At 41.2% G+C, this 23,601-nt stretch overlaps 1 protein-coding gene across 3 annotated transcripts in view; it reads left to right on the forward strand.

Moving 5' to 3' along the window:
• Positions 1–21,752, forward strand: part of LOC101157017 (histone deacetylase 4) — a 136,993-nt gene extending 115,241 nt beyond the window's left edge. For all 3 annotated transcript variants that reach the window (XM_020713280.2, XM_011489953.3, XM_020713279.2), the window contains 5 exons: positions 6,336–6,454; positions 7,560–7,693; positions 15,938–16,022; positions 16,405–16,546; positions 17,981–21,752. In XM_020713280.2, the coding sequence (XP_020568939.1) occupies positions 6,336–6,454; positions 7,560–7,693; positions 15,938–16,022; positions 16,405–16,546; positions 17,981–18,020 (520 nt within the window). In that variant the 3' untranslated portion in view covers positions 18,021–21,752. The remainder of the gene's footprint in view (positions 1–6,335; positions 6,455–7,559; positions 7,694–15,937; positions 16,023–16,404; positions 16,547–17,980) is intronic.
• Positions 21,753–23,601: the final 1,849 nt, after the last annotated feature.

A 23,601-nucleotide genomic window follows, 5' to 3' on the forward strand; every position in this document is an offset into this window, starting at 1 on the left:
CCCCAGTACCCTTTCTCCCCCCCAAAAGGGTCTGTTTTCATTCTGGTATTTCCACACCCCTTTCGACTTTCTGCTCCTCTTGCTGCAAACGCATCTGTGACAAGAAAATCGAATATTATGCAATAGCAACAACCGGTAACTGAAACTTAGTTCCACAAAAATGAAGTGACAGAATTCATTCTTATTTTTTGTAACAGTCTTTTAATACCCACTCTGATAAAATTCATAGATGGGGTGTTTTTAAAATGTTTTTATGTTTTTTTTTCTAATGATGGAGGACATATTTTAGGAACATTAAGCTTAAAACTGCATTTTATTATTAACTGTTGTGAGTCTGGGGCAGACAAATAAAGTGCTGTTTAAAAAAGATCCATTCTTGATGTAGAAATAATAAAAAGTATTTTCAGATTTGCACACTAACGGCTAAGTTATGTATCTTATTTTCTATCAGATCTTTAAAAAATCCAAATAATGCATTGGCAGAAAAAAATGACAGACTGTTGACCAGGGTGGCTGCAGATCCTTAAAGTCCTAAAAGGTCTTAGATTAACTAAACTCAAAATAAGGCCTTAAATTCTGGTCAGTGGATCAAATATTTTTCTTGTCAGAGTGATGACTTCCTGTCATAAAAAAGCATTGCCAGGATGCGCTGTGTTACAAGGTCGTGACCTGGTCACAAATCGTTCTAACCTCGGCTGGCTAATTGGTGGGAAAAGGGGGAAAGTGCAAATTCATGAAGAAATTGAAAGTAGGGATTACATTAAAGTAGGTGGTTGAGACCAGGTAGTGGAAATCCTTATGTAAAAAACTGTACGGTTTGCCGACAGACATTTAAAACAGAGGGGGGATCAAGGCGGTCGAATCGCATGTGAAGAACAAGAGCAGATGGCGGCTGTTTGTTTCATTTTCTTTGTACGTACAGTACATATGGGGTCAAATCAGGATCACCTGAAGGTAAATGTAAATCCAGATAAGCTGATAAACTTTTTTTTGTCACCAATGCCCCCCCTCCCATTCGTAACCAATCTACACCCATCCAAAGCAAGGCGCGCATCCCATGAAGCTGCAGCCTCAGTCAACTCTGAACTGTATGTGTGTATTTGTTGTATGTCTGATCTTGTTCAGGTTGTACTGGAACACATCTCGTATGTCAATGTAAAAGCTGCACATATGAAAATAAAAGGATTCTGATTCTGATCCCCCCTCATTCGCGGGGTTAGGGACCAGAGACACTCGCAAATACAGCGAATTCAGAAAAAATAAGTGTGTGTGTTAACCTGCGGCGGTGCTGGCAGCGCAAACTCTTCCTGGAAGGGGCGATTCCTCACTTATCTACAGAACAGACCAAACGTTTGGACACACCTTCTCATTCAAAGAGTTTTCTTCATTTTCGTGACTATGAAAATTGTAGATTCACACTGAAGGCATTAAAACTATGAATGAACACATGAACAAAACAGTGTGAAACAACTGAAAATATGTCATATAGTAGGTTCTCTAAAGTAGCCACCTTTTACTTTGAATTACTGCTTTTCATTTATGCTGGATTTTATTCACTCACAAAAAATATGACTACTTTTTTATTTTTAAATCGTTTTTTTTACGTTATAGCTTTTTTCATGCTGTTGGTAAGTCTGTCCTGGAACACATTCATGCCTGTGATGGCAGGTCCTGTTTGTGTGTTTTTCATACCTATTGTTAATCATTGATCATCAAAGATCACTCTTGTTTTGTGTGTGTCTGTGTGTGTGTGTGTGTGCGTGTGTGTGCGTGAGAGAGAGGGGGGTAGCAAGGAAGAATATCAGTTTGGTTGTTTACTTCTTCCTTCCCTGGGGCCTTTAATCCCCAAAGGCTTTGGCACTTTCTGACAATTTATTGTCCCAGTGGGACGGCAACAAACCTGTCAAGTGGCTCATAGATCATGCACACATAAAAAACTATGATGCAGATGCTGCTTGGTTTAAAAGAAAAAAAGGAATAAAACACACAATTATGCAACATTTACCATGAATGAGAGGATTTTTAAACAGTAGTTTGCTGCACTTACTCATGCAAACACCTGATGCCTGGAGCCTCGGTATGTATCGGGCAATGTGGGCCCTTCCTTTGAGTCGTGTTTCTGGGTCCTGGTCCACTGCGGGGCTGGTGCCACGTTGCATTCACAGGGGATCAACTCAGAGCCTCCAGAAAGCACAGAGGGGGGGGAGATAAGAAAATTGGCCCTAATGAAAACCAGAAGCAGCGTCTCTCTCCCTCTGTCAACCCCCCCCCCCCCACTCTTTGCCATGAACTTGGAAAGAAGAGAGAGAATAAAACTTAATTCAAACCAGCTCTCCGCAGTGCCAGATGACAGGGCTTTGAAGTCTAAGTGTGTGTGTGTGAGTTTTTCACCCTCTTCGTCTCTCCTCCTCCTCCTCCACTGCCGCCGCCACGCTCACTTCTACTGTTTTTATGAACGGAGGAGGGAAGCCTCAAACTCTGCCGGTTAACCTTTTGTTTGCCGGTGGGATGAGGTTTTTGCTCCCTCTGTAGGGCGCGCTCTGCTTCGGCCCTACACCTGGCCTTTCATGCACAGAGACAGATGGACTTCACGGATTTGAAAAGGGCTGCAGAGGTCACACATGAAAGAGAAAAAAATCCATCATACATCAATGGGAAATCTATTCCTCCTTCAGAATGTGGAAGCAGCCACAATGATGTCATCTCACCTCAGCTGGGGGACAAGCAGGATGCTTAAGACCCTTTTTCGGATTTGTTTAAACTAACTGTACTTCGCTGATTGTTGAATATCCTAATTGTTTTTGCAATTACATCAGTGTGCATGCACTCACTTTGCTAGGTAAACCAGTAAACAAAAAGTAACTGGAAGAAACTCAGTGGTTTTAACCTGATATGGCCATTTGTATCATGTTCCATAAAAACTTTTCAGAGTAAAATCTATCTATTTATATGATAATATGCTACCTTTGGGCCCTGCGACAGACTGGTGACCTGTCCAGGATGTCCCCTGCCTTGGCCCTCGAGTGGCTGGGATAGGCTCCAGCAGCCCCATGACCCCGAAAGGGACAAATGGTTAAGAAGATGTGTGAGTGAATAAATGAACGTTACCTGTGGAAAAATAAAGAATTTTTTTTAAATGAAATATGACTTATTGTCACAGTTCATTTTTTTATACTATGAAGTAAGACGACTCAATCTCTGAGGCTCCGCCTTTTTCGCTCCATGTGGGTGCCGCCCCATTTCATGACGTCTACCTAGAGCCGGCCTCGGCTGTGTCTCTGCGTTTCGCCCACGAAAACAAACAATGTCCAAACTTTTGCAAAGATGGATGTGCATATTCTTCATATAAAGTTGTTTAGCCGATCACTGCTAGCTCTGAGGAGAAAGTGTTTGTGTGCGTTAGCCTGGGGCGGTGCTAGCAGCACAGACTCTTCCTGCAAGAATATCCAGGTCACAATGTGAAAAAACCCACTAGTTGTTTTAGATTAGTAGGAGTTGGTGCTCAGAGTGCAGAGTTTTACAGGAATGCTTGAAGATGAATTAAGAGGAATTATAATTATAATACTCTTAAAAGCTCAAAAAGGTTGATTTGGTTTTTTAAAACCCATTGTATATAGAACTTGGTCCATATTTTCAGCTCTTTAGCTCATCATCCTTCCACTAGAGGCAATAGAAGGGCTTTTTCTTTATATTGTAGGGGGCCGCCTGCAGAGAAATTTCCGCTTTAATCGGAAAAAGTTTTGCTAATTTTTTAAATCTTTAAAGTGAGAACAACTCCTCTGTTGTTTCTTTCTTTAAATGATAGCAAAATAGAATTTATTCCAATCAATCATTAGAAAAACCCACCGACACAACAGTGTTCACTCCCTATTTGCAGTTCACCGTTTGAAGTCTCCCTGTTTCATTAATCTTTCAGAGCAATTTTGCTTGCTTTAATGTTTTTGAAACAGTGCATTGTCTTCTGTTGTTATTAATTTTGCCTTTGTGCCTCTGTAAAAGGAACAGATTATTTAAGAAAGTTCCTCTGTTCGGATTGTTCAAGTCTAAAGAAGGGTTAATGTATTTTTCCGGATTTCCTTGAACAATAAACCATTCATTAATTCCTTCTTCTTCTTCTTCCTGATTGGCTGTTGATCTTGTCAATTAATCTCCTCCATTCCATGTCTCCTGTAACCAATCACTAACCTATCTTTATCTCAATAAAAATGATACTGGAATTTTTTGTGGATATTATCAAGGAGTTTAAAAAACATCCTAATTCTCAAAAAACAAGTGTTTTCTGTCCATTCTTTGATGTAGTGGTCTTTACTCGGTTAGAGAATGCAGTCCCTTCCCTTAGCATGTCCCTAAGCCAGCATCGTAAACAGTGTTCTTCTTCTAAACCACCAGCTTCCTTCTTCATCATTGTGGTAGCACATTATTGTGGTTTGAACCTCAGAGCTGGAAGTGATGACACCAGCACAGTGCAGCCTCATGAGTAGAACTTTCTGTCTGTGGTGGTTGAGGTGTCCTGTCATCTGTGCTCTTCCAACAGACCGTATCTGCATCTGTGGTCAAGTCTGTTTATTTGAAGCAGCCTAAATGTTTGTTATCTGTGACTGTGAATGGCAGACGTATCATTCTGAGATCAGCTGGTTCCTGTTAGAGCGGAAGTTCTTCATCCGTCCTGTTTTCGAAGCTTTTGTACCCAGTGTCCGTGTGTCTCGGTGAGCTCCTTCATCTTGGCATGACGTCTTCCCTGAAATGTTGCCAGATGCATCCAAAGGCACAGTGACGCACGCCTTCCCTGTCTGGGACTCCCAAATACCTTCTAATGCTCCCTCCAACCTCGCCCTCCGCCAGCTGTGTGTACATTTGTGTTGTGCTGTGGTGGTAGGGGAGTGAGGGGTGGGGGTGGGGGGGGGGGGGCATAGTTCAGGGCTGTAATTTAACGGGGAGCTGGAGATGGAATAAACCTGCACACCCCCAGCAGGGTAAAACTAGCGCAGGGGGCCTGCAACAGACCCTTGTGGTGCTCCGTCACTTACATCACTGACAGACCTGCCCAAAATACTACTTATATAAATATCACAGAAGACCCTAAAATATATGTGCAGAGCCGAAGTTTTCGAAGAGAAATACTGTTTATCAACTTGTGAGTGTTCATTTCCTGCATATATGTTATTATTTTCTGTACAAAACTTTCCCAAATTCCTTTATTTACTGTCTTCTACATTTTGAAGTTAATGTTTTAGTCCTGAGTACCTTTTTCTCCAGTTCTATAATAGTAATTATACATTTAACTTGAAAAGCTCCTTTCAAGACACCCAAGGATACTGTACAGATAAATCACAGTAAAAGCAACAAGAGACTCGGCAGCATTGAATGACCAGCAACTACAGCACGGCTCCACCCTTGCCGCCCCTTTTCTGCCCTCACCGGCCGAGCAGCACCACCCTCACCCTCCATCCCCGCCCCTCCCGCCCTGGTCAGATTCATGGAAACAACAACAACACTTCTTTCAAAATGGCAGCTTTTCTGTTAGTGTTATTTCCATAGAAACCATTTTATGAATAATAATAATACATTTTATTAATATGGCGCCTTTCTGGAAACTCAAGGTCGCCTCACAGTACAAATGTTATGTTTATGTTTGGCAGTGAAAAAACAGGTCTATGTAATTTTGATGGAAAAATATCCAAAAGTAAATTAATGGATTTCCTTGGCTACTGAGTTGCTTTGTTAACCACGCCCACATTCCTTATATGTTCATATTGTATGTTATGTTGTTTTCATTTATTCAATTCTCACAATATTCCAGTAAAAATGTGCGAGCCCCAAGCTAACGCCTACAAACTTTAAAACCAACACTTTTCCCAATAGGCTAAAGGAGCTACGAGTGTATTTTAAATCCCTAGGAGGATTTTAAATTTGTAGCTGGTATTAAAGGTGATTTATTTATTTATTTGGGTGGGCAGGATTCAGGATAGCAGCCTCTTCCTGAGGTCAAAGATCTTTTTATTCTCCCCCAAATTAAACAAAAAATGTAAAAAAAATTGCCAAATTTCTTAACAATCCAGACCTTTGTCACCTCTTACTTTTTCAAAACGTCCAGTTTTGAAAAGTTCTTACTGCAGCTGGTATTAAAGGGGATTTTTTTTACTGTAAAAAAAACATAAAAGTTGAAATAAATGTTTTAAATGATGGTTTGTCTTCATCTGCTCGTCAGATGTGTCTTTATGTCCAGCTCTGATATGTCTTTTACTGTCTCAGTTGATAGATTCCCTGTTTTTGTTGCAAAGACGGTTGATAAAAGCATCAATTTCACAAACAAATGTTTATTTCTCTTATTGTAGAACGGTGGTCATGCCTATCGCCAAGGAGTTTGCCCCAGACATGGTTCTGGTTTCTTCTGGCTTTGACGCAGTGGATGGACATGCCCCACCTCTGGGAGGTTACAAAGTCACATCCAAATGTAAGTGCGCACAGTGATTATTACTGCGGTTTTTCCTAACAAGTTTAACATTTACATATAATTTGGAAGACAAATCAATGTTAAAATGTGTAATTCTATACTTTAAAGTGATTATAGTTTAGAACTAAGGGTAGCTGGATTGCTGTAGCGCTTAAAATAGGACAACTTGGGAGATTAAGTTTATAAATGGATCACATAAAGATAAAAAACTTTTTTAACACTAAAGCGTTTTAAGATATAACATTTCCAATTACCAGAAGAATATTTCAATATTTTATTTAGTCTTAAAAAAGGCAGAACATTTCTTATTTTTAGAAATCAAATTCTGTTAGTTTTATTGGCAGGTAATTGTTTACTCACAACAAAGGAAAAGCATCCTATATTTTAGAAAGTTTTACTTGATTTTTACTTGATGAAGTGGCAATATTTCTAGTGATTGTAGAATGAAAACAAACATCTGCTCGCAATCGAACATTTATGTAAATTCAGCAAACTGAACGCATTCTGTCCCGCACACAGGACATGGAAGGTGTTGATTTTCAGTGTTCCACAGCCAATCAGAATTTAGAACACAGTGCACATCAGCACAAACAAAATCCATGAAACAGAGGAACCACAAAGGGTAAACTGCAATATTGCGATGGAACGCCGCTTCAGTTTTTTGTTGAATCCATACGAGGTCCATCAGTGAAGAAGACAAGCGCTCTTTTCGTTTTTCAGTGTGTGTTGGTTTGTTTGCAGCAAGTTTTTCCTAAAGCGCCCTGCGGATCTCAAACAGATCTGGGGTCAGTGATGTGGTTGGTTTAGATCGTAGTGGGGCTGAATGCATCAGATTCCCCAGATCTGCTGAATGAAACTGAAACCAAAGCTTTGAGAAAAACGATATTTCTTTAAATTTAACCCGGCTTATATTCAAAATAGGGCTTGTTTTTTTGTCTTTCCACGGAGCGCTGCCCATTTTCTTTCCTCCGTCTGACACAATCACTCCTTCATCCCTGTCCTTTTACTTCCACCATCCGTCATTCAAAGGGGAAGAAGCTCAGCAACATTTCTCTTTTTTTAATTTAGTCTCTTCTCCTTTTCCTGTCATTTCCTGTGAATTCAGGCTTCGGCTACCTGACCAGGCAGCTGATGGATCTGGCAGGAGGTCGTCTGGTGCTTGCCTTGGAGGGGGGTCATGACCTCACAGCTATATGCGATGCCTCTGAAGCCTGCATCTCCGCTCTGCTTGGTAATGAGGTGAGACGAAAGCTGAAAAAGCAGGGTTTGAGACGTTCAACTGTCAGAAATTCAAAAGCTGCTGTTTATCATTTGCTTTAGCAGAATCAGAACACAACTGACGAGGATCACTTATTAAACACACACATATTGTTGGCATGGATGCAGCATAAACACCAGCACAACACTATTTGAAATCATTCTGTGCCTTTTAGCAAAGCACATTTTTCTGTAGATTACTGTAAATTCGATGGATGCTGTTCACATTTTAACAGCCAGGAGAAAATGTCCTTTGTGTTTATCTCTGTTCCTCTGACAGCTGCATGGGGTCAAATCAGAATCAGCTTAGAGTGAATGAAAATCCAGATTGTAAATTTGACCCAAAAAAATAGAACTTTGAAATTAAAGAAATTGTACAAAATTTTGGGTGAACATCTTTACTACTGTGCGTCACATCAGGAGAGGGAAAACATTGATGTCCCCACGACCTTCATCACCCGATGTCAATCATGTCCCAGTAGCCAATGGGCGCAAAGCCACACCCCCATGGTAAATTAAGACCGGTACCTAAAAACAAAAAGTCTGAATTGAAACTGTATATGGAGAACTGTAAGCAAAGAGGGAAACAAAAAAAAATAGAAAATACAAAAGAACAGCTGCTGCATAGAAACTTTTTTGTTTTATTTTTTTAGGTCTATTTTGTTCAAGTTTTTGGTATTTCTTCAAAAAAATGTATATATATTTTTCAAATTTAGTTTTTTTTTTGTCGCATGTTATCAAGTCTTTTAAATTAACTGTGTGAACTTTTGAGCTTAGAACTGTTTTGTTTTTTTTAACAAACCTACTATCTGGTTTTTCATTCACTTCAACCTGATTTGACCTCATACAAGTGGGTTTGTTTTTTTTGTTGTTGTCTGGTTGATTGTATGTTCCTGCATTAGATAAAGTCTTTTCTATCTTCCTGAAAGAACTTCAGCTCTTTTTTCTTGTCTGAATTTTTAAAAAGTGGTCACATTCCTAACCTTATTTTGGCAGGAACTCCTCAGAGATAAAATCTCTTTTATGAGAGAGTTCCCGCCTAAAGGTGTCGGCACATTAAAGCATCAAATCTTAAAAAATAAAACAAATTTACAATCAGCTCAAGAATACCATGTACACTCTTTGGTAACACACGCAGAACGCATTGTTTTGAAGAACTCCGATCATCTTCTGATCTATTTTCAAAGCGTTTCCAGTCGTCTTTTAATTATGATTCTGCCATTTTTAGCCCAAATCAAAAAGAAATTTGTAATCTGGGACATAGTTTCTGCAGAGCAGCAGTAGTTTATTAAAAATTACTGAAAGCTTGGAGCAGGGAGCATGTGACCCGGCAAGCAAATTTTTATACGTCACAAAAAAGCTCTTTTTCTAGCAGTATTTTATTCATCTGCTCCCGATTCGCAACAATTTAAATAAATAAATACTCAGAAATGCAATTTTATCTTAATTTTCTATATAAATACCATTCATCATTAGAAATATGACACAAGAACATGTCAAAAACACCATCAGAGTGGGTCTTTATCTGTAGTTGTGCCCAAACTTCAAAAAATAAAAATGAAAATGCTAAAGACAGTAGAAAATGCACATATTTAGACGTCTAGCAGAGTACACTTGAGCGTTCCCGGGGATGCGGTGCTTGAGCTCAAGCTCCTGCTACATCTGGTAAGGTTTCAGGGTTTCAAGGACACCTCAGAGGGGTGGATGCTATCTGGCTGTCACGATGGTGCGCATGACTTTTTAGTTTGAAGGGCGCTCCTGTTACTCCGAACCCCACGCTGCAGCCATCAGATGAAGTGAACCGCGGGCTCTGCGTGTTGTTTTTCGGCGGCCTGCCGGGCACCCCTGCTGGCAGGGGTTTGGAGGAGGTCCCTGAATGGGTGCCACAGAGAGCTGAGAATTTGAAAATAGACATGAGGCGGGGGCTGTCCGTGGCTTCAGCGCCGCAGGGCACCTCTCTCTCCCACGGCTCTGTCACTGATACACATCTGAAAGCGCTTACCCTCACACCTCTTCCAGCAGGGTCAGCCTGGGTCTGGGGATCAGATAATAAAGGGAAATGGAGCACGCATTTGAAGTCGGAGGGGAGGAAACTATTGTTATTAAGCAGCTGTTCAGTGGGGTATCTGTGCGTCTTCAAAGTCTGAAAACGTTTGGAATTATTTATGTGAGTCTGAGACTATTTCTTTTAGCTCTGCAATATTTCTGATATTAGGAGGACTAAAGCTGGAATTAGAAGGGAAGATGGATCTCTTTAACGTGGGGAACAATTCAGAAAATCTCTATAACCTGAGACAAATGTTGTCGGACCACAGATGAGTATCGGATGATTAGGACATTGAAAGCTGATGTCACCTCAAAAACTGTAAAACGTCTCATCAGATCAGAATGACGATAAAAAATAGGTTTATAGATGTTGGTATTTGCTGAAAGTTTCAACAGACGCTCACACAGCCTCTGCAACACGCGGGCCAGCAACCACTTCCAATGAGAAGTATATGGAAACGCGCGAATATGCACGTGTCTGGCTTCCACGGTCAAAGTATCTACGATTGTTTTTGGGCTTCACGTGCAAAACGTGTGGCAATTGAACGCCTGTTCACAGTAAACCAGCTCAAACTTTGACCAAACAGGGACTCAGATTTGATAATGATATATGGATGTCCTTTTAATTCACAGAAGGGCCACGCGCTTAAAAATTGATCCCGGAGGAGAAATTAATCATTGTGTCAGACCGGAATTATATGACACCAAGTCTTTCATATAACAGAATCGAGCTGTGAAAAACCTAGAGTTAAATTTGCAAACTTTGACGACATTTCGCACCAAGCCTCTTCCCAACTGCAGGTGGCGCACATGCGCTCGTAAACAGTAGAAAAAGATGAAGAAGATAAACGTGCAATCTTGAGCATGTGTATGGACAAGCTACAAAAGGTTCTGTTTACGTGACACTAAAAAAATATAATGTCCACTTTTCATGAGATTTTCCTAAAGAATATATTTAGATTGAGCGGGGTTGACCACAGCTGGATTAGCTGCTCAGCTGTTTATGCTGCTTCAAACTGCCTGAGGCTTTGTGTCGTCTGGAATCCGATTCCAGTAAGTTACCATAGCAGAAGTCCAACTTTAGTCCTAACAGTCACCTAAAATAAATCGTGTAGCGTGGGCTGAATATCTGTAGTGCCAAGTTAGACTGACAGCTCAGCTCTGATGTTGCACATCAGAGGAAAATTTTAAAAGCTCTTTCTGTGTTCATCTGCAGGTTCTTTAATGTTCAAATTTATGAATTTATTGCACTATTACTATTATTCAAATGTTTTTCCTCAAAGGCATTATTTGCATGTTTTTTTCATTCTTTTAATAAGGCCAAATAACAAATCTTATTTAAAAAGCAAATTACAGTTAAATTAAAGTATGTATCTCGTAATGCTTTGCATTATTTGCAAAATCAAAATTTTTAATGGGAACAGCAGAAAAAAACAAAAGTGACTTTTTGGGGAAGTTTTTAAAAAGTAGTACTTGTTGGATGACAATTTAACATGTTTTAGGTTAGTATCAGATGGTCAAACATGGACATTAGTAAACTACAGTTATTGTGGGTTACTCCTAGTTTTATTTCTGTACCTTTATACACAAAAACACTAACTTCCAGCCAACTTGGAAGACTTTTTACAACATTTATAAAGGACTATTCTGTACTTTTTACTTGTTTGTGATCTAGACGGATTTCCAGTTCAGACTGTATATGAGAACTAGACTGAGTGAGCGTGACATCACCCACAGAAAATGGTTTACTTCTAGTACCAACTATATGAGGTTAATTCAGTCACCATTGTTTTTGCTCAGTGATGTTTTTACTGATGCCACCATGTTGGAATCAAAAATCGTCTAGAGGCAGCGATTGGTAAGAGTCGGTCTGAATCACCATTTCTATGGCAACCGCTCTCCACAATTAGGGGTGAGCTTGTTTAAAGGGCCAAATCTCTACCAGCGGCCTACACGAAATCTGTCATTTTTACTATGACATATGACCAACAACCTTTACTAAGGGATGATGTTGGTCTATTTTGAATTGGAATAAGTTGCACTATTGAAAAAAATATAATAAAATTTAGGATTAGCACGAAAATGTTTAAATAAAAAACAAAGTAGCAGAGCAAGAATGGTTATTCGGACAAATAAACGTCTCTTGCTGGCTTACAGAACCTCAAACTAACATGAGGGGATGCATCAGAATGAAGTGGAGTAGGGAGACTTTGGTCTGTCCATTTCATTTTCTACGTCACAACTGAGAGCTTTTTTAAATGGCATTTTTTCATCTGCTCCTGATTCATCCCGATTTGAATACAGACATGCACAGAAAATGCAGTTTTAACGTTCTCCATCATCAGAAAAATGTTACAAGGACATGTTTAAAAACACCAAAAAACATTGTTTTTATTGCAGTGGGTCTTTAAGGTTGTGTGGGTGAATGAAGTAAATACATATCAGTACAGACCTTAGGCTGAAGTAGAAAAGTCCTACAAAGTTTTAAAAAGAAAGAAAGATTTCTTATGTCTTGGAATATTTTACTGGAAGTAATGGGTCGAGCTTAAAACCAAAAGGCCTGGCCATATACCATTACATTCACACCCTACCTCTCCTTTACCAATCTTCAAAGTTTGCACAGTCTCGTCAACCTTCCAATCTTTTCCTGGCATCTTCCATACAAACACTTCCCCATCTTACTGCCAAACAAAAAGTCATTTTTTTTCTAAAGTAGGCGTGCTCCTTGGGTATGTCCATCAGCTTTATGGCCTAGGACTCCGTCATCTGAGGCTTCCCAGCAGATGCTGTGCCTGAAAACCCATCCCATGAAGCTCCCACCGCACATTATCATGCTTCAAGCTTTGGGAGATCCAGAGTTCTGGACACTTTTTTTTTAGCACCGTTCACCTTAAAGAAGGTCACTGAGACATAATGTGGCCCTTTCCTATACCATGAAGTTCATGTAAACACCTGAATTCAATGATGAAAATGACCTACTTAGAAAAGACCTTTATATTAACAGTCTCCTGCTGCTGGAACTTTAATTTTTTTTTTTACTGTTTTTCTAGCTGAGCTTTTATTGGCAGACAAAGACAAGCTCTGTCGTCATAATGAGCGTTGAGTTTCTTTGAACACAGTTTTAATGAACTAAGAGATGAAGGAAAATTGCTGTATGGACTTTTTCCTTCCTCCATACTGTGCAGCTCATGAATGTTGCATCTCCATCTGCACTCGTCAACTCTGAACTTTGGACTAATTGATGATTGCCTGCAAACAGATGTTTGCCAAGTTTAAGCGTGATTGTTAGCAATTATTTGATCAGCAACTTGCTAATACGCTAATTGTTTCCAGCTGTCAATGACAGTTATAGAAAGTCGCCTGGCTTCACCTTTGCGCCCCCCATCTCTCCTCTACTACAAATGGAACCTCCAACTTTATCTGGAAGGGTCACTTGCTCTCCCCAACACATGCCATTACGTCGTTCAGTAAGCATAACATAACCAACTGATTTTAGTGGCCACCAACATATTCGGATGGACCAAATGATAAACAATGGGCGCCTTGTGCTTTTACTTTCCTCTCGCTGAAAAAGTGGCATTCCTCCTCTTTCCAGTGTTTTGGTTTGAGCCTCCCTCAGGAATGTTTTTACCGGAGCACATTCCTCGCCCTGAGCTCGTGGCTTTCCGTTCTCGGTCTTTCCTGGTCTTGTCTGGTGCTGTGGACGTCACGTGCCTGAAGGGTGATGCTCTCCAAAAAACCACCACCACAACTCTCCATTCAGGAGATCCAGTTGTCTCCTCAAAAGACGGCAACACATCTCCAACCTGGACTGAGAGGGACCGGTTGAGCTGGGACCGCAAAGTCAAATAAACTAAAATGCCTTAATGGACGACGTCGTAGACAAATGGATGCTTGTGCACGTGAGCTCGCGGTTCTGCATCTGCGTTTGTGTGTTTGCCATACCTGCTGGGTAGGGGCCCCTGGGGTACCATGACAGGAACCATTAAAGTTTATAAGTGTAAGGCCCAGCTGCCAATCAAACTGACAAGCCCCCCCACCCCCACCCCGCCTGCCCGCGTTCAGCTTTGCTCTGAGGTGAACTCAGCCAAACCCCAGTGAGACCCTGACCTCGCTTTGACGGGTAGCTGAGGCGGGCCGGATTATCGCAGACGATGTTGGTTTGTTGGCGCTGATGCCCAAATCCGGCCCCAGAATATTTAAGATGGGAGGGCTGTTGCTCGGTTTGGGGGGGCTCAGTTATTACATGTTTCTTTTGGTATTTTTCAATGCATTAAATTAAACTCTCACAACAGAAACTCAAGCTTTCCATAAAAAAACTAAAAAGTCAAATTCCCAAAACATCACTGAGATCTTATCAAGTTGTGCTGAACTGTCTACGTGGTAAACCGTACGCTGCATCACTTAAACCAAAATTCTGTTTGGGCACCATGAACTACAGAAACTGTATTTATTGCCATTGCACTGGATAATTTTCAAGGCGCACTTGCTTGGGCTCATCAACTCCAAGTTCAGAAGTTCCTCCGGTCCTGACAAGTGAATCTGAGTGCTGCTGCCACCGTGCAGCAATGGACACTCCAAACGGCAGGGTAGAAAGGCGGAGCTTATATGCTTGTTGCTACGTTGCTCGGCTGCACTTACCTCGCTGATGCCGAAGTAGTTTCATTACTCTGTGCTCTTTCTTTGCCAGACCTAGGCTGAAACAGAGTCGTTACAGTAGCGCCTGTCCTGGGGGGGGGGCTGCTGATACCTAAATCAGGAAGTCCTCCGATTTACCTGAAAGTGATCATTGTAAACTCTGAGATTTTTGGATGGAACTGATGAAGAATTCTCAGCCTTGTGATTTAACAACTAAAATGATGCCTTTTTATTTTTAAGCATTTTGGTTTCTGTCATTTATTTTCCCCATTTTTTTTTTGTATCTTGAAAATGGGACGCATGGCCTTCAGAAATGTAGAGGGTTGTGTGTCAACAACTTACTCTGGGGGTCTTAACATCATCGTCATCTGTACTGTCTGTTGAAATGTTTTAGTTTAATGAAAATCTGGGTATTTCTGTCAATATGGATAATTAATTAGGCCCCTAAATTGCCAAAGCCATACAATGTTTTTTGTGGATTTTTGACCCACTATTTGATGCCAACTTTACGTATCAATGCCTCTCGGTCCGATACTTTAAGGATTATGTGGCCTGTCGTGCCACAGTAGGATTAAAGTATCCTTCTTCCCAGACTGCCTTGTTTCCTCCATCCCATTCACCCCTCCCACACAATATTTATTTTAATTAAAAGAAAGATTTCAGTCTTGACCATGAGAAACCAACCAACAATGACTTTTTTTCCTTTTCTCTCTGGCATCTTGCTCTCAAATCTCAGGCCAAAGCCTCTTTTTTTCACCGTTTCTCCGTCTTTACATGCTTTTCAGTTGGTGTATTATTACACTGAGGTTATGACAGAGCAGAGAGGGACACGTGTTGTTTGAGGCTGAATGTGGAGCTGATTGAGGCTTTTTTTTCTCTTTTTTTTTTTGACAAAGCAGGGTTAGAAAGTGTCGTTCCAACAGCCAGCCAAGAGGGGAAATTGAATCATTCCGAGTTGGGAAGGCACTTTAGGGAAAAGCTGTGTTTTCTTCTGAGTTGTGGTTTGGAGAGTGTTGAGCATTGTGCTGTGTGTGTGTGTGTGTGTGAGCATGGCAGGTCCCAGGAGTTAGCATCAGTTTACATTAGGATGTGTCCGAAGAGTGGGAACAAAGGACACATTGTAATTTGTGTCTAAGAGTAAAAGCTGTGGGTGGAGGCGAGCATCTGCAGGCTTGTGTGTGTTTTTTTTATTGTGTCAGCAGGTCTACATTGTTCCCGACCTCTTGGACTGACTCAACAGTGGGTTGTGGTCCACATTTTAAAAGTGAGCCTTTAAACCTGCAGGGACTTTCATGAGGTCAAACGAGGTTTTGGAGCAACGTCTCTGAAGCACCTGTCACTTCCATTCATAGAAACACTTATGCAGCCGTGGACTTTCTGAAAAAGGACCTTTGAGGCGTTTCGCTGAAGTTCCCGGCCGGCTCAGCAGGGTTCACACCTGTGCCGGGTTGCAGCGGTTACATTTCTGCCCACAGCTGCCAGGAGACGCGGCTCATGTGAAGGTGTGGTGGCATTAACCAAGCTTGTTTCTGTTCCTTCCAGTTGGAGCCCATTCCTGAAGAGGTGCTTCAGCAGAGACCAAACGCCAACGCCGTCAGCTCTCTAGAGAAAGTGATGGAAACCCACAGTGAGTGCACGCCTCACCTGCAGCAGATGCACCACCCGACACCCGAGACATTTTTTATCTGCCATTGTCATGCTACGCTTTGGTGTCTCGTTTTACTTACCCAATAAACCAGATGGGTTCTATCCTAAAACCACTGCACACAGCTGGTCTATATTAAGCCATGGATTGGATAGAAACATGATTAAAAAAAAACACTTTGACTTTTAGTTAAAGCTATTTTACTTCAACTACTGTTTAATATTTAACAAAACGTGTCATTTGTATAAGAAAAGTATGATATTTTGACCCAATTACACCTTGACAGGCTAATCTTTCAGGTGTAGATGGAAATGAGAAGAACTGTCGATGATTGATAAGAGAGCCGCTGTATTTTCTCCTACAGGTAAATACTGGCGCTCCCTGCAGCGCTCTGCCTCCACCCTCTGCTGTTCCTTAAGTGAAGCCCTGCAGCATGACGTCGAAGAAGCTGAAACCGTCTCAGCCATGGCCTCACTGTCTGTGGCCAACAAGCACATTGGAAAGAGGTCTGTGTTTTTTCTTCCTGGCTGATCCAAGTAAAGTAAAAGTTTAAACTTTTTGCCGTATACAGTAAACCCTTGTTTTTCGCGGGGGTTACGTTCCAAAAAGAACCCGTGATAGGCAAAATCCGTGAAGTACAAACCTTTGATTTTTCTCACAATTATTATACAATTAAATACTCTATTATGCATTGAAAAGAAAGAACAAACCATTTTACAGGCTCAAGCATTTGTTTCACAAATAAAAGCACTTTAGAAACTTTTTTTTCAACAAATAACTTCTGTACTGTCAACTAATAATGTGAATCATCAATGTGAACAGAAGGCTTCAAGAAGGCTCCGGTGGGCGGAGATTAGCCCCGCCCACCACGATCCGAGTAATTGGATAAAAAGGGAGAAAATTTTAAAAACAATTATGAAAGAAAACCCAAAGTCCATTGGTACAAATAGTGACTCAGGTGTATTTCACTGCTCTTCAGACTGAGCCGCTGCATCCTGACTCCGCTCTGCAGTGTTTTCTCCTTTTGAAGCCTGTGGTGCAGCTGTGTTTTGTTTGGAAGAAGAACATAGTGATTGGCAGTTGTTGTCGCTCTTTTTCTATGGGTTTTAGAAAAACTCGAAATTGCAAGAGAATTTGCACGTACGTAATGTTAATTTGGCAAGCTGTTTTACGTACCTGTACATATTAAACGGCAACGTTATTGACGCACAGGTAGAGAAGAAGCGGAGTGACGTTTTAGCCAATCAGAATGCAGAACACAATGCACCATGCAAATCCGTGAAGTAGCGAAACCGTGAAAAGTAAACCGCGTTATAGTGAGGGATCACTGTACATGTATTTGCTGACGTTTGGTGATAGAGAGAGAGAAAGATAGAGAAATAGATAAAAGTGGTCCCCAACTTTTTTCCGGCAACAGACTGGCTTCATGCCAGACCATCGGACGCAACTGCTTTAAATTTTAAAACTTGATAGACGTGCAACAAAAATGAGTCGGATGTGATGGAGAGTAGCCAGTAGTTTTTCAAAAATAAAACTTCCTTCAGAATTAGATTGTAAATAAAACAGAAAAAATAGAGGTCATTTTTTCTTATTTCCAGAGGCCTGGTACCAACTGTTCCATGGACCGGTACCAGTCCACAGGAGGGGGATGCCAGAAACTTCCCAAAGCCAATAATGCCACTAAAAGAATCACAAAAACAACAGCTAGCCTTTCAGAAAACACTATAAATTAAAAAGGTGTTTGAATAGATGGATTTGTTTGTCTGCTTTTCCACTGGTTTATTAAGAAGGAACCAAAGTTCTGCTCCAGCGACAGAAAAGAATAGAATAAATTCAAAAAACAGTCTAGCGTCAAAGCTCTCTTTTCTTTTATTTGTTTATTACACATAATCTTTTTAAGATGCACTTTTGAAAGAAAGGTTATTTCTTGTTTTTCCCAGAGCTGAAGAGGAGCCTATGGAAGAGGAAGCTGCAATGTAAGAAGAAGAAAGGACCTCGCCATCATTTTGACTCTTTATCCAGTCTGTCTGCTTGTAAAGTATCTCCTCCTGCACGCCCGACCACTGCCGTACCAAAACGCCATTCGCCTGTGGGAGGGGAACCGGCAAACATTTGCTCAAAGGAAGGTGAGGGTTGGCAGCAGTGCAGAGGCCAGTTTCTGCCGGGTGTGCTGTTTGGATGCAGGTTTCAACTGCCTGCTGGTGTCCCCCACCCTGCAGATTTGAACTCAACTTCACATTTTCATCAAGACCACTACAGCTCTGATGACTCTGCACTAACTGTGTGTTCCTCCTCTTTTACGAAATCCCAATAAAAAGATTTAAAAACATTTTTACCGAGATCACTGAAAAAGCTCAGCAGGTTTCTTAGACTGAGCAGCTGTGCCTTTCGTTTCAAATTCAGCCCTGATGGATTTTCACTTCAGCTCGACTTTGCCTTAATAGCAGATTTTGGATCCCTCAGGCTTTTTTTTTCCTTCTTCTAAATATCGGGCCTGAAAGTTATTGGCAAACAAGCAGGAGAACTTTGACACGTTTACCTGGAACAGGCAGGCAGTACCACCCTCCATCTTTGAGACCCTCCTGGTTTTCAGCTCTGAGGAGGTTCTCAGGCCTCTGTTGAAGATTTAAAGGAAGGAGTTATTTGTCTGAAGCTGTGGACTTCCTCATCCTTTATGAAAAGAGGAGTTCAGCGGCACGCACTAGACTAGAGCAGCCTTTGGATGGAGGACTCTCCTTCACCAGTGGGACCGTAAAGCAGCCAAAGCAGAGCAGGTGATCATCTTCGTCGTCCAACCACTTCCACATCTGCAGCGACACTTCCGTCAGTCAAGAATCCGTGGACTTTTTTTTTTACAGATTATTAAAGGATGTGATTAATTAATTAAACAATCTCTTATGGGCCAGTTTGTTCATGTGTCACCATGGTAATGAGGACCAGGGATTTTCCAGATGAGGGTTGTACTGGGGATGCCGTTGATGATGATGATGATGATGATGATGATGATGATGATGATGTCAGAGCTGGTTTAACATCTTGCGGGTGTTGTTGAGGACATCTGCTCCCCAAATGTCAGGTGCTGCTGTTCAGCAGGCAGGTGTGCGTCTGCAGTTTACACTACAGTAAGACTCTGTTCATATATACTCGCAGAATTTGTACATTTAAACCAGACAGATGAGTTTTATCGTCTCTTTTACACTTTTGAAATGAGATGACATTTTGAAAGGATTCACTTTAAAAGAGACGGCATCTTTAAAACGTTGTTTTATTTATACGTATCGATATAAACCGTGACTGCAGTAGCTGTAGGTTCCTGGTTATTGTGTGTGTGTGTGGGGGGGGGGGGGGGGTAGCTGCCATCTAGAAACCTCCAGCCTCTGTTGTGACGTTATTTTTACAGTCATCAGGAATTGTGGTGTTTACTGCTGTGACACAGAGGACCGCCCCCTCGCGTCTCTTGGCTCCTCCCAATTGTTTCCACTGACTTTATTTTTTTTTGGTAGCGTCTGCTCCGCACCTCGTTCGACTTGTTCAAAGGCTGACAAACTTCAACAGCATTTCCCTTAAGCTGTTGACGTGTTTTATTCTTTGTAAAATAATAATAATAATGATGGGCACTTGTTTATTTGCTGTCTGTTTATAGTAGATTTTTATGTACAGGAAATGCGTATATTATATACTTTTGACCTCGTTTTGAAGTCACCATAAAGATGTGTGCTTTCTGTGAGTGGGGTGTGGAGTGGACCCTTTTGAGGACGGGGTGTTACTGAAGGCGCCGTTTGCTGTCTGGGGTTGCAGTTAAACTGTGGAGCGGCATTTCTCTGATTTTATATGCTTTGATTTTGACATTAGTACCATGACACTGTTACAGGAGGGGTGCAGTCAGCCTCACACACCTGAATCCTGCACCACTCTGTACTTTCTGATCTTGGAGCTGTTATTGTTTCAAAAAAAAAAAGAAGTGTCAGCATTTCAGGATTTTTTTTTTTTTTTTTAGCAGTTTGTGAGACTCGAGATGTTTCAGTTTTTTAAATTCTTGGTCTGAATGAATCTGGAAAACTGGTTTTAACTGAGAGAAATCTCTCATTTGGACTGGAAAGCAGATTCCTTTTTTTTTGTGTTTGCATGCACTGTTCCTCTCCTGCAGCGTTGCAGGTCGGAGGCTTCAGGTTTTCCTGGTGTTCAGATGACTTTTTCCTGCTTTGAAAACAACCCCGGCTTTGTCTGCACCCCATCATTTCAGCCTTATTCAGTCTTGGGAAAGACCAAAACTCTGCCATTCATGAACGTTTGTCAGTCCCGGTATGGAAAGCGCTGAAAGCTCCTGGTTTGTTGAAAATAGATGGATTGAAGAAGGGAAACAGCGACTGAAGGATTGATAAAGACGGCTTTACCTGGACTACTTTAAAGAAAAGGTTCAAATACCAGTATATCATCGTAGATTCTGAGTTTTTTTTTTTTTAAATCAGATTTTACTGAATGTATTTGGGTCCTAACTGCAGAAATGTGTGATCTTTACATCCTAAAATCGTGAGTCCTTAATCCAGGTTATGTAAATAGTGTATCATACACTCAGAAGATGGTATAGATAGCATTTACAGGAAGCCATCACTGTTTTTTCGTCTGTGAGTTTCTCTGTACATTCCTTTTTTTAATGAGACACATTTACAGACATCTTCTCTATTTGTAACTCGACACGTTTTCATTGTATATCAAATATTAACGAGTTTTTTGAAGTTTGAGGACACAAGGATGCACACGCTGTTACACACCGACGGATCTGCACACTTTCAAACGTCTGAGGATTTCCCGGAGCTTTTAATGCAGCAGTGCCAGTCATGGTTTTCCTCATGCTTAATGCTTTTTGGTTTCACAGACGAAGCCAAAACTACCGCCGTCTGCCTTCTCCGCCCATTTGTCTGTGTCCAGCTACAAAAGAAAACACAAAGGCACATTCCAGTTTTTGGACATTTTTTCTTTACAAGGAGGCAGAGCTGCTTAGTTTGAACTAAAAGCTGAACGCTGTAGGTCTGGTCTGACTTCACTCCATTCCTGTTCCCCTCTGCATGATCTGTGTCCGCATGCAAGCCCCACCTGTCTGTCTGTCTGTCTGTCCCCATCACACTCAGAATGTGGGATCGTGCACTGAAGGACATTAGTACTTTCACTGTTTCCGAGCTGTTTTTTTTTTTTTTCACTTCTTGTGTGGAGGCTGGAGGCTCTCCACGTCCTACTTTTTGACCTGCAGCCCTCAGACTCCTCAAACCTGGAGGACACGAGCGGAAAATGTTTTTGAAGAATCAGCTGTCGCAGGTGGCAGACTCAGACGTGTTACCCTAGATTGTTTCAGCGGGAAGCGCAGCAGCATGAAGAGGGCATTTGTTTTCATTCCAGGCGGGATGTGACTTTGATGGAATTTTTTTGGAAAGACGTTTCTGCTTCTCCGTCACATCTGGACTGTGTAAAGGGCTCCACCCAGATGCCTGGACTTTGTTACGGTCCTCCGTTCCAGTTAATAGACCAGTTATCTCTATGACCACTGTGGTTACAGAAACAAACAGTCGTAGGTTTATATGCGTGGAAATGCATATTCCTTTATTATGTTTTGACTTGTTTGTCCATTGTTATTGAACTGATCCATTTTTCTCTGGAAACCTTTGCTCTACATGTTTGTTTGACATGTATAATATAAAGTATTGTTTTGGAACTCTTCTGTGCCGTCTGCTTTTTGGTTATTGGGAAAATGAAGATGAGTGTCTGTTGAAATGCAAAAACATAGCTTCGCAAATGCCATAATCACTGCATGTCCAATCCCTTTCTATTCTTCTACAAGTCCTTAAATTCTAAACTCAAGAACAATTCAACCATTTTCTCCTTTTGTTTCAGTTTATAAAATAAAGATGGGCCAACCTCTGGCATGGACTGTATGTGAGAACTGGACCGAGTGAGTGTGACGTCCCCTCAAGAAAATGGCTTACTACTGGCCCAAAGACAAATTTCTGGAGGCCAATTTAGAGAAAAATGTTTAGTTATTCACTTTTTTTTAACCCTAGATCACGTTCGCCGTAAAAAGTTACACCAACACTTTTGACGGGTAATTTTTTATCCGTTATAATATACCCAACAAAACGTACTTGTCAGAACAAATAGTTAAATAAATGAGAGGGGTTTTCTTTTATTGTCAACTGGGATGTGTCTAATAAAATGAAAAAGAAAATTTGAGAACAAAAAATGCCTAAAAAATAATAAAATGTTACTAGAAACTTGGTCTTTGGTCCACCCATTGCTGGGACATGTGAGACTTCCCTGGTGAAGCCACAGACTCCTTGACATTTGAAATTCAAGTAAATAGTTTTGCTTGGGTGAAAATCCCCCGGCGATAGTGCTCTAGGGTTAAAACAAGAATGAAGTTAATAAAACAGATGCATTTGTGCATTTTGAAAACATGAAATGTAAATCCATGTTTCTGAGCTCAGAGAATGCTGGCAATTACTTGAAAATTTCAAGGAAGACCTGCTTTCCGAGCTACAGCTGGCAGTAAGAAAATATTCCTGTGGACGATTGCATGAAGCTAAAGCTGTGATAAGCCTCCGGCCTGCACTGGAAGATGATGGTTAGATTTAGTTCGTGCAAACAAGAATGAGGGAGGATACAGCCAACATCAATAAAGCGATGAAAAAGAAAATCCACGAGGCCTTGTGTTTCAAAAAATAAGGCAGAATTTCTGTTATTAGGGAGATATTTCAATTTCTTTTTGATCTAAATAGAAACTAAAATGCTTTTACTTTTTGTTTTCTAGTCTTTTTTAATTGTGTTCTAATGAAGACAGGTAAAATATTCTAGAAGATGCTTTCTTTAGGTCTGCATTCAACGCAGTTAGAAGACCTAGTTCTTCAACTCCACACCCCTTTTTTTATGAACTTTTCTGACTTTTTTGTTACCCATCTTGCTGCTCGTTGCTTCATCTGGAGTCAAGAAATGTTCAGATGCCATTTCCTTTCTGCCCAGTAGCTGTAAACGGTGTTTATTTGCAAAATTTAGCAACGTTTTTCTTTGAAATCCAGAGGGGGGAATCCTTGTCCAGAAGGGTCCCACAGTAGCTTTGACCGGGATTAGCCGCCCATTTGGAGGGGGTCAGAGGTCAGAGCCATTGTCCAAATAAACAGCGGTGAATCCCTGTCGGTGGTGGAACTAACGCTAAGAACACAGTCCAGAGCAAACAGGGGCTGTCTGTCGTCAAATAAAGGCATTCCACTCAGCGCAGAGAAAAGCGTTGTGCTCCTGAAGGTCACAGGGACTTGATGCATCGGCGGGTGGAGTTTGGTGTGAGTGTGTGGTTAAGTTTGAGACGTAAAGCAGCTTCCTGTAGAGTGAAAGTGACCTGAAAGACAGGTGTGTTCCTTCTTCATGGTCACCCTTGTGGCACACAGACAGCCCGGCTTCATCCTTGCTTTATGACACAGTGAGCTCGGGTTCGAGAGGAGGTGGAGCCCGCAACCCCAACCTCCCAAAGAAGATCCCACAAGAGAGACGGCCGCTTCATTCCCCACAACAAACAGCC

This window comes from Oryzias latipes, chromosome 21, assembly GCF_002234675.1.
Source record: "Oryzias latipes chromosome 21, ASM223467v1".
NCBI lineage: Eukaryota > Metazoa > Chordata > Actinopteri > Beloniformes > Adrianichthyidae > Oryzias > Oryzias latipes.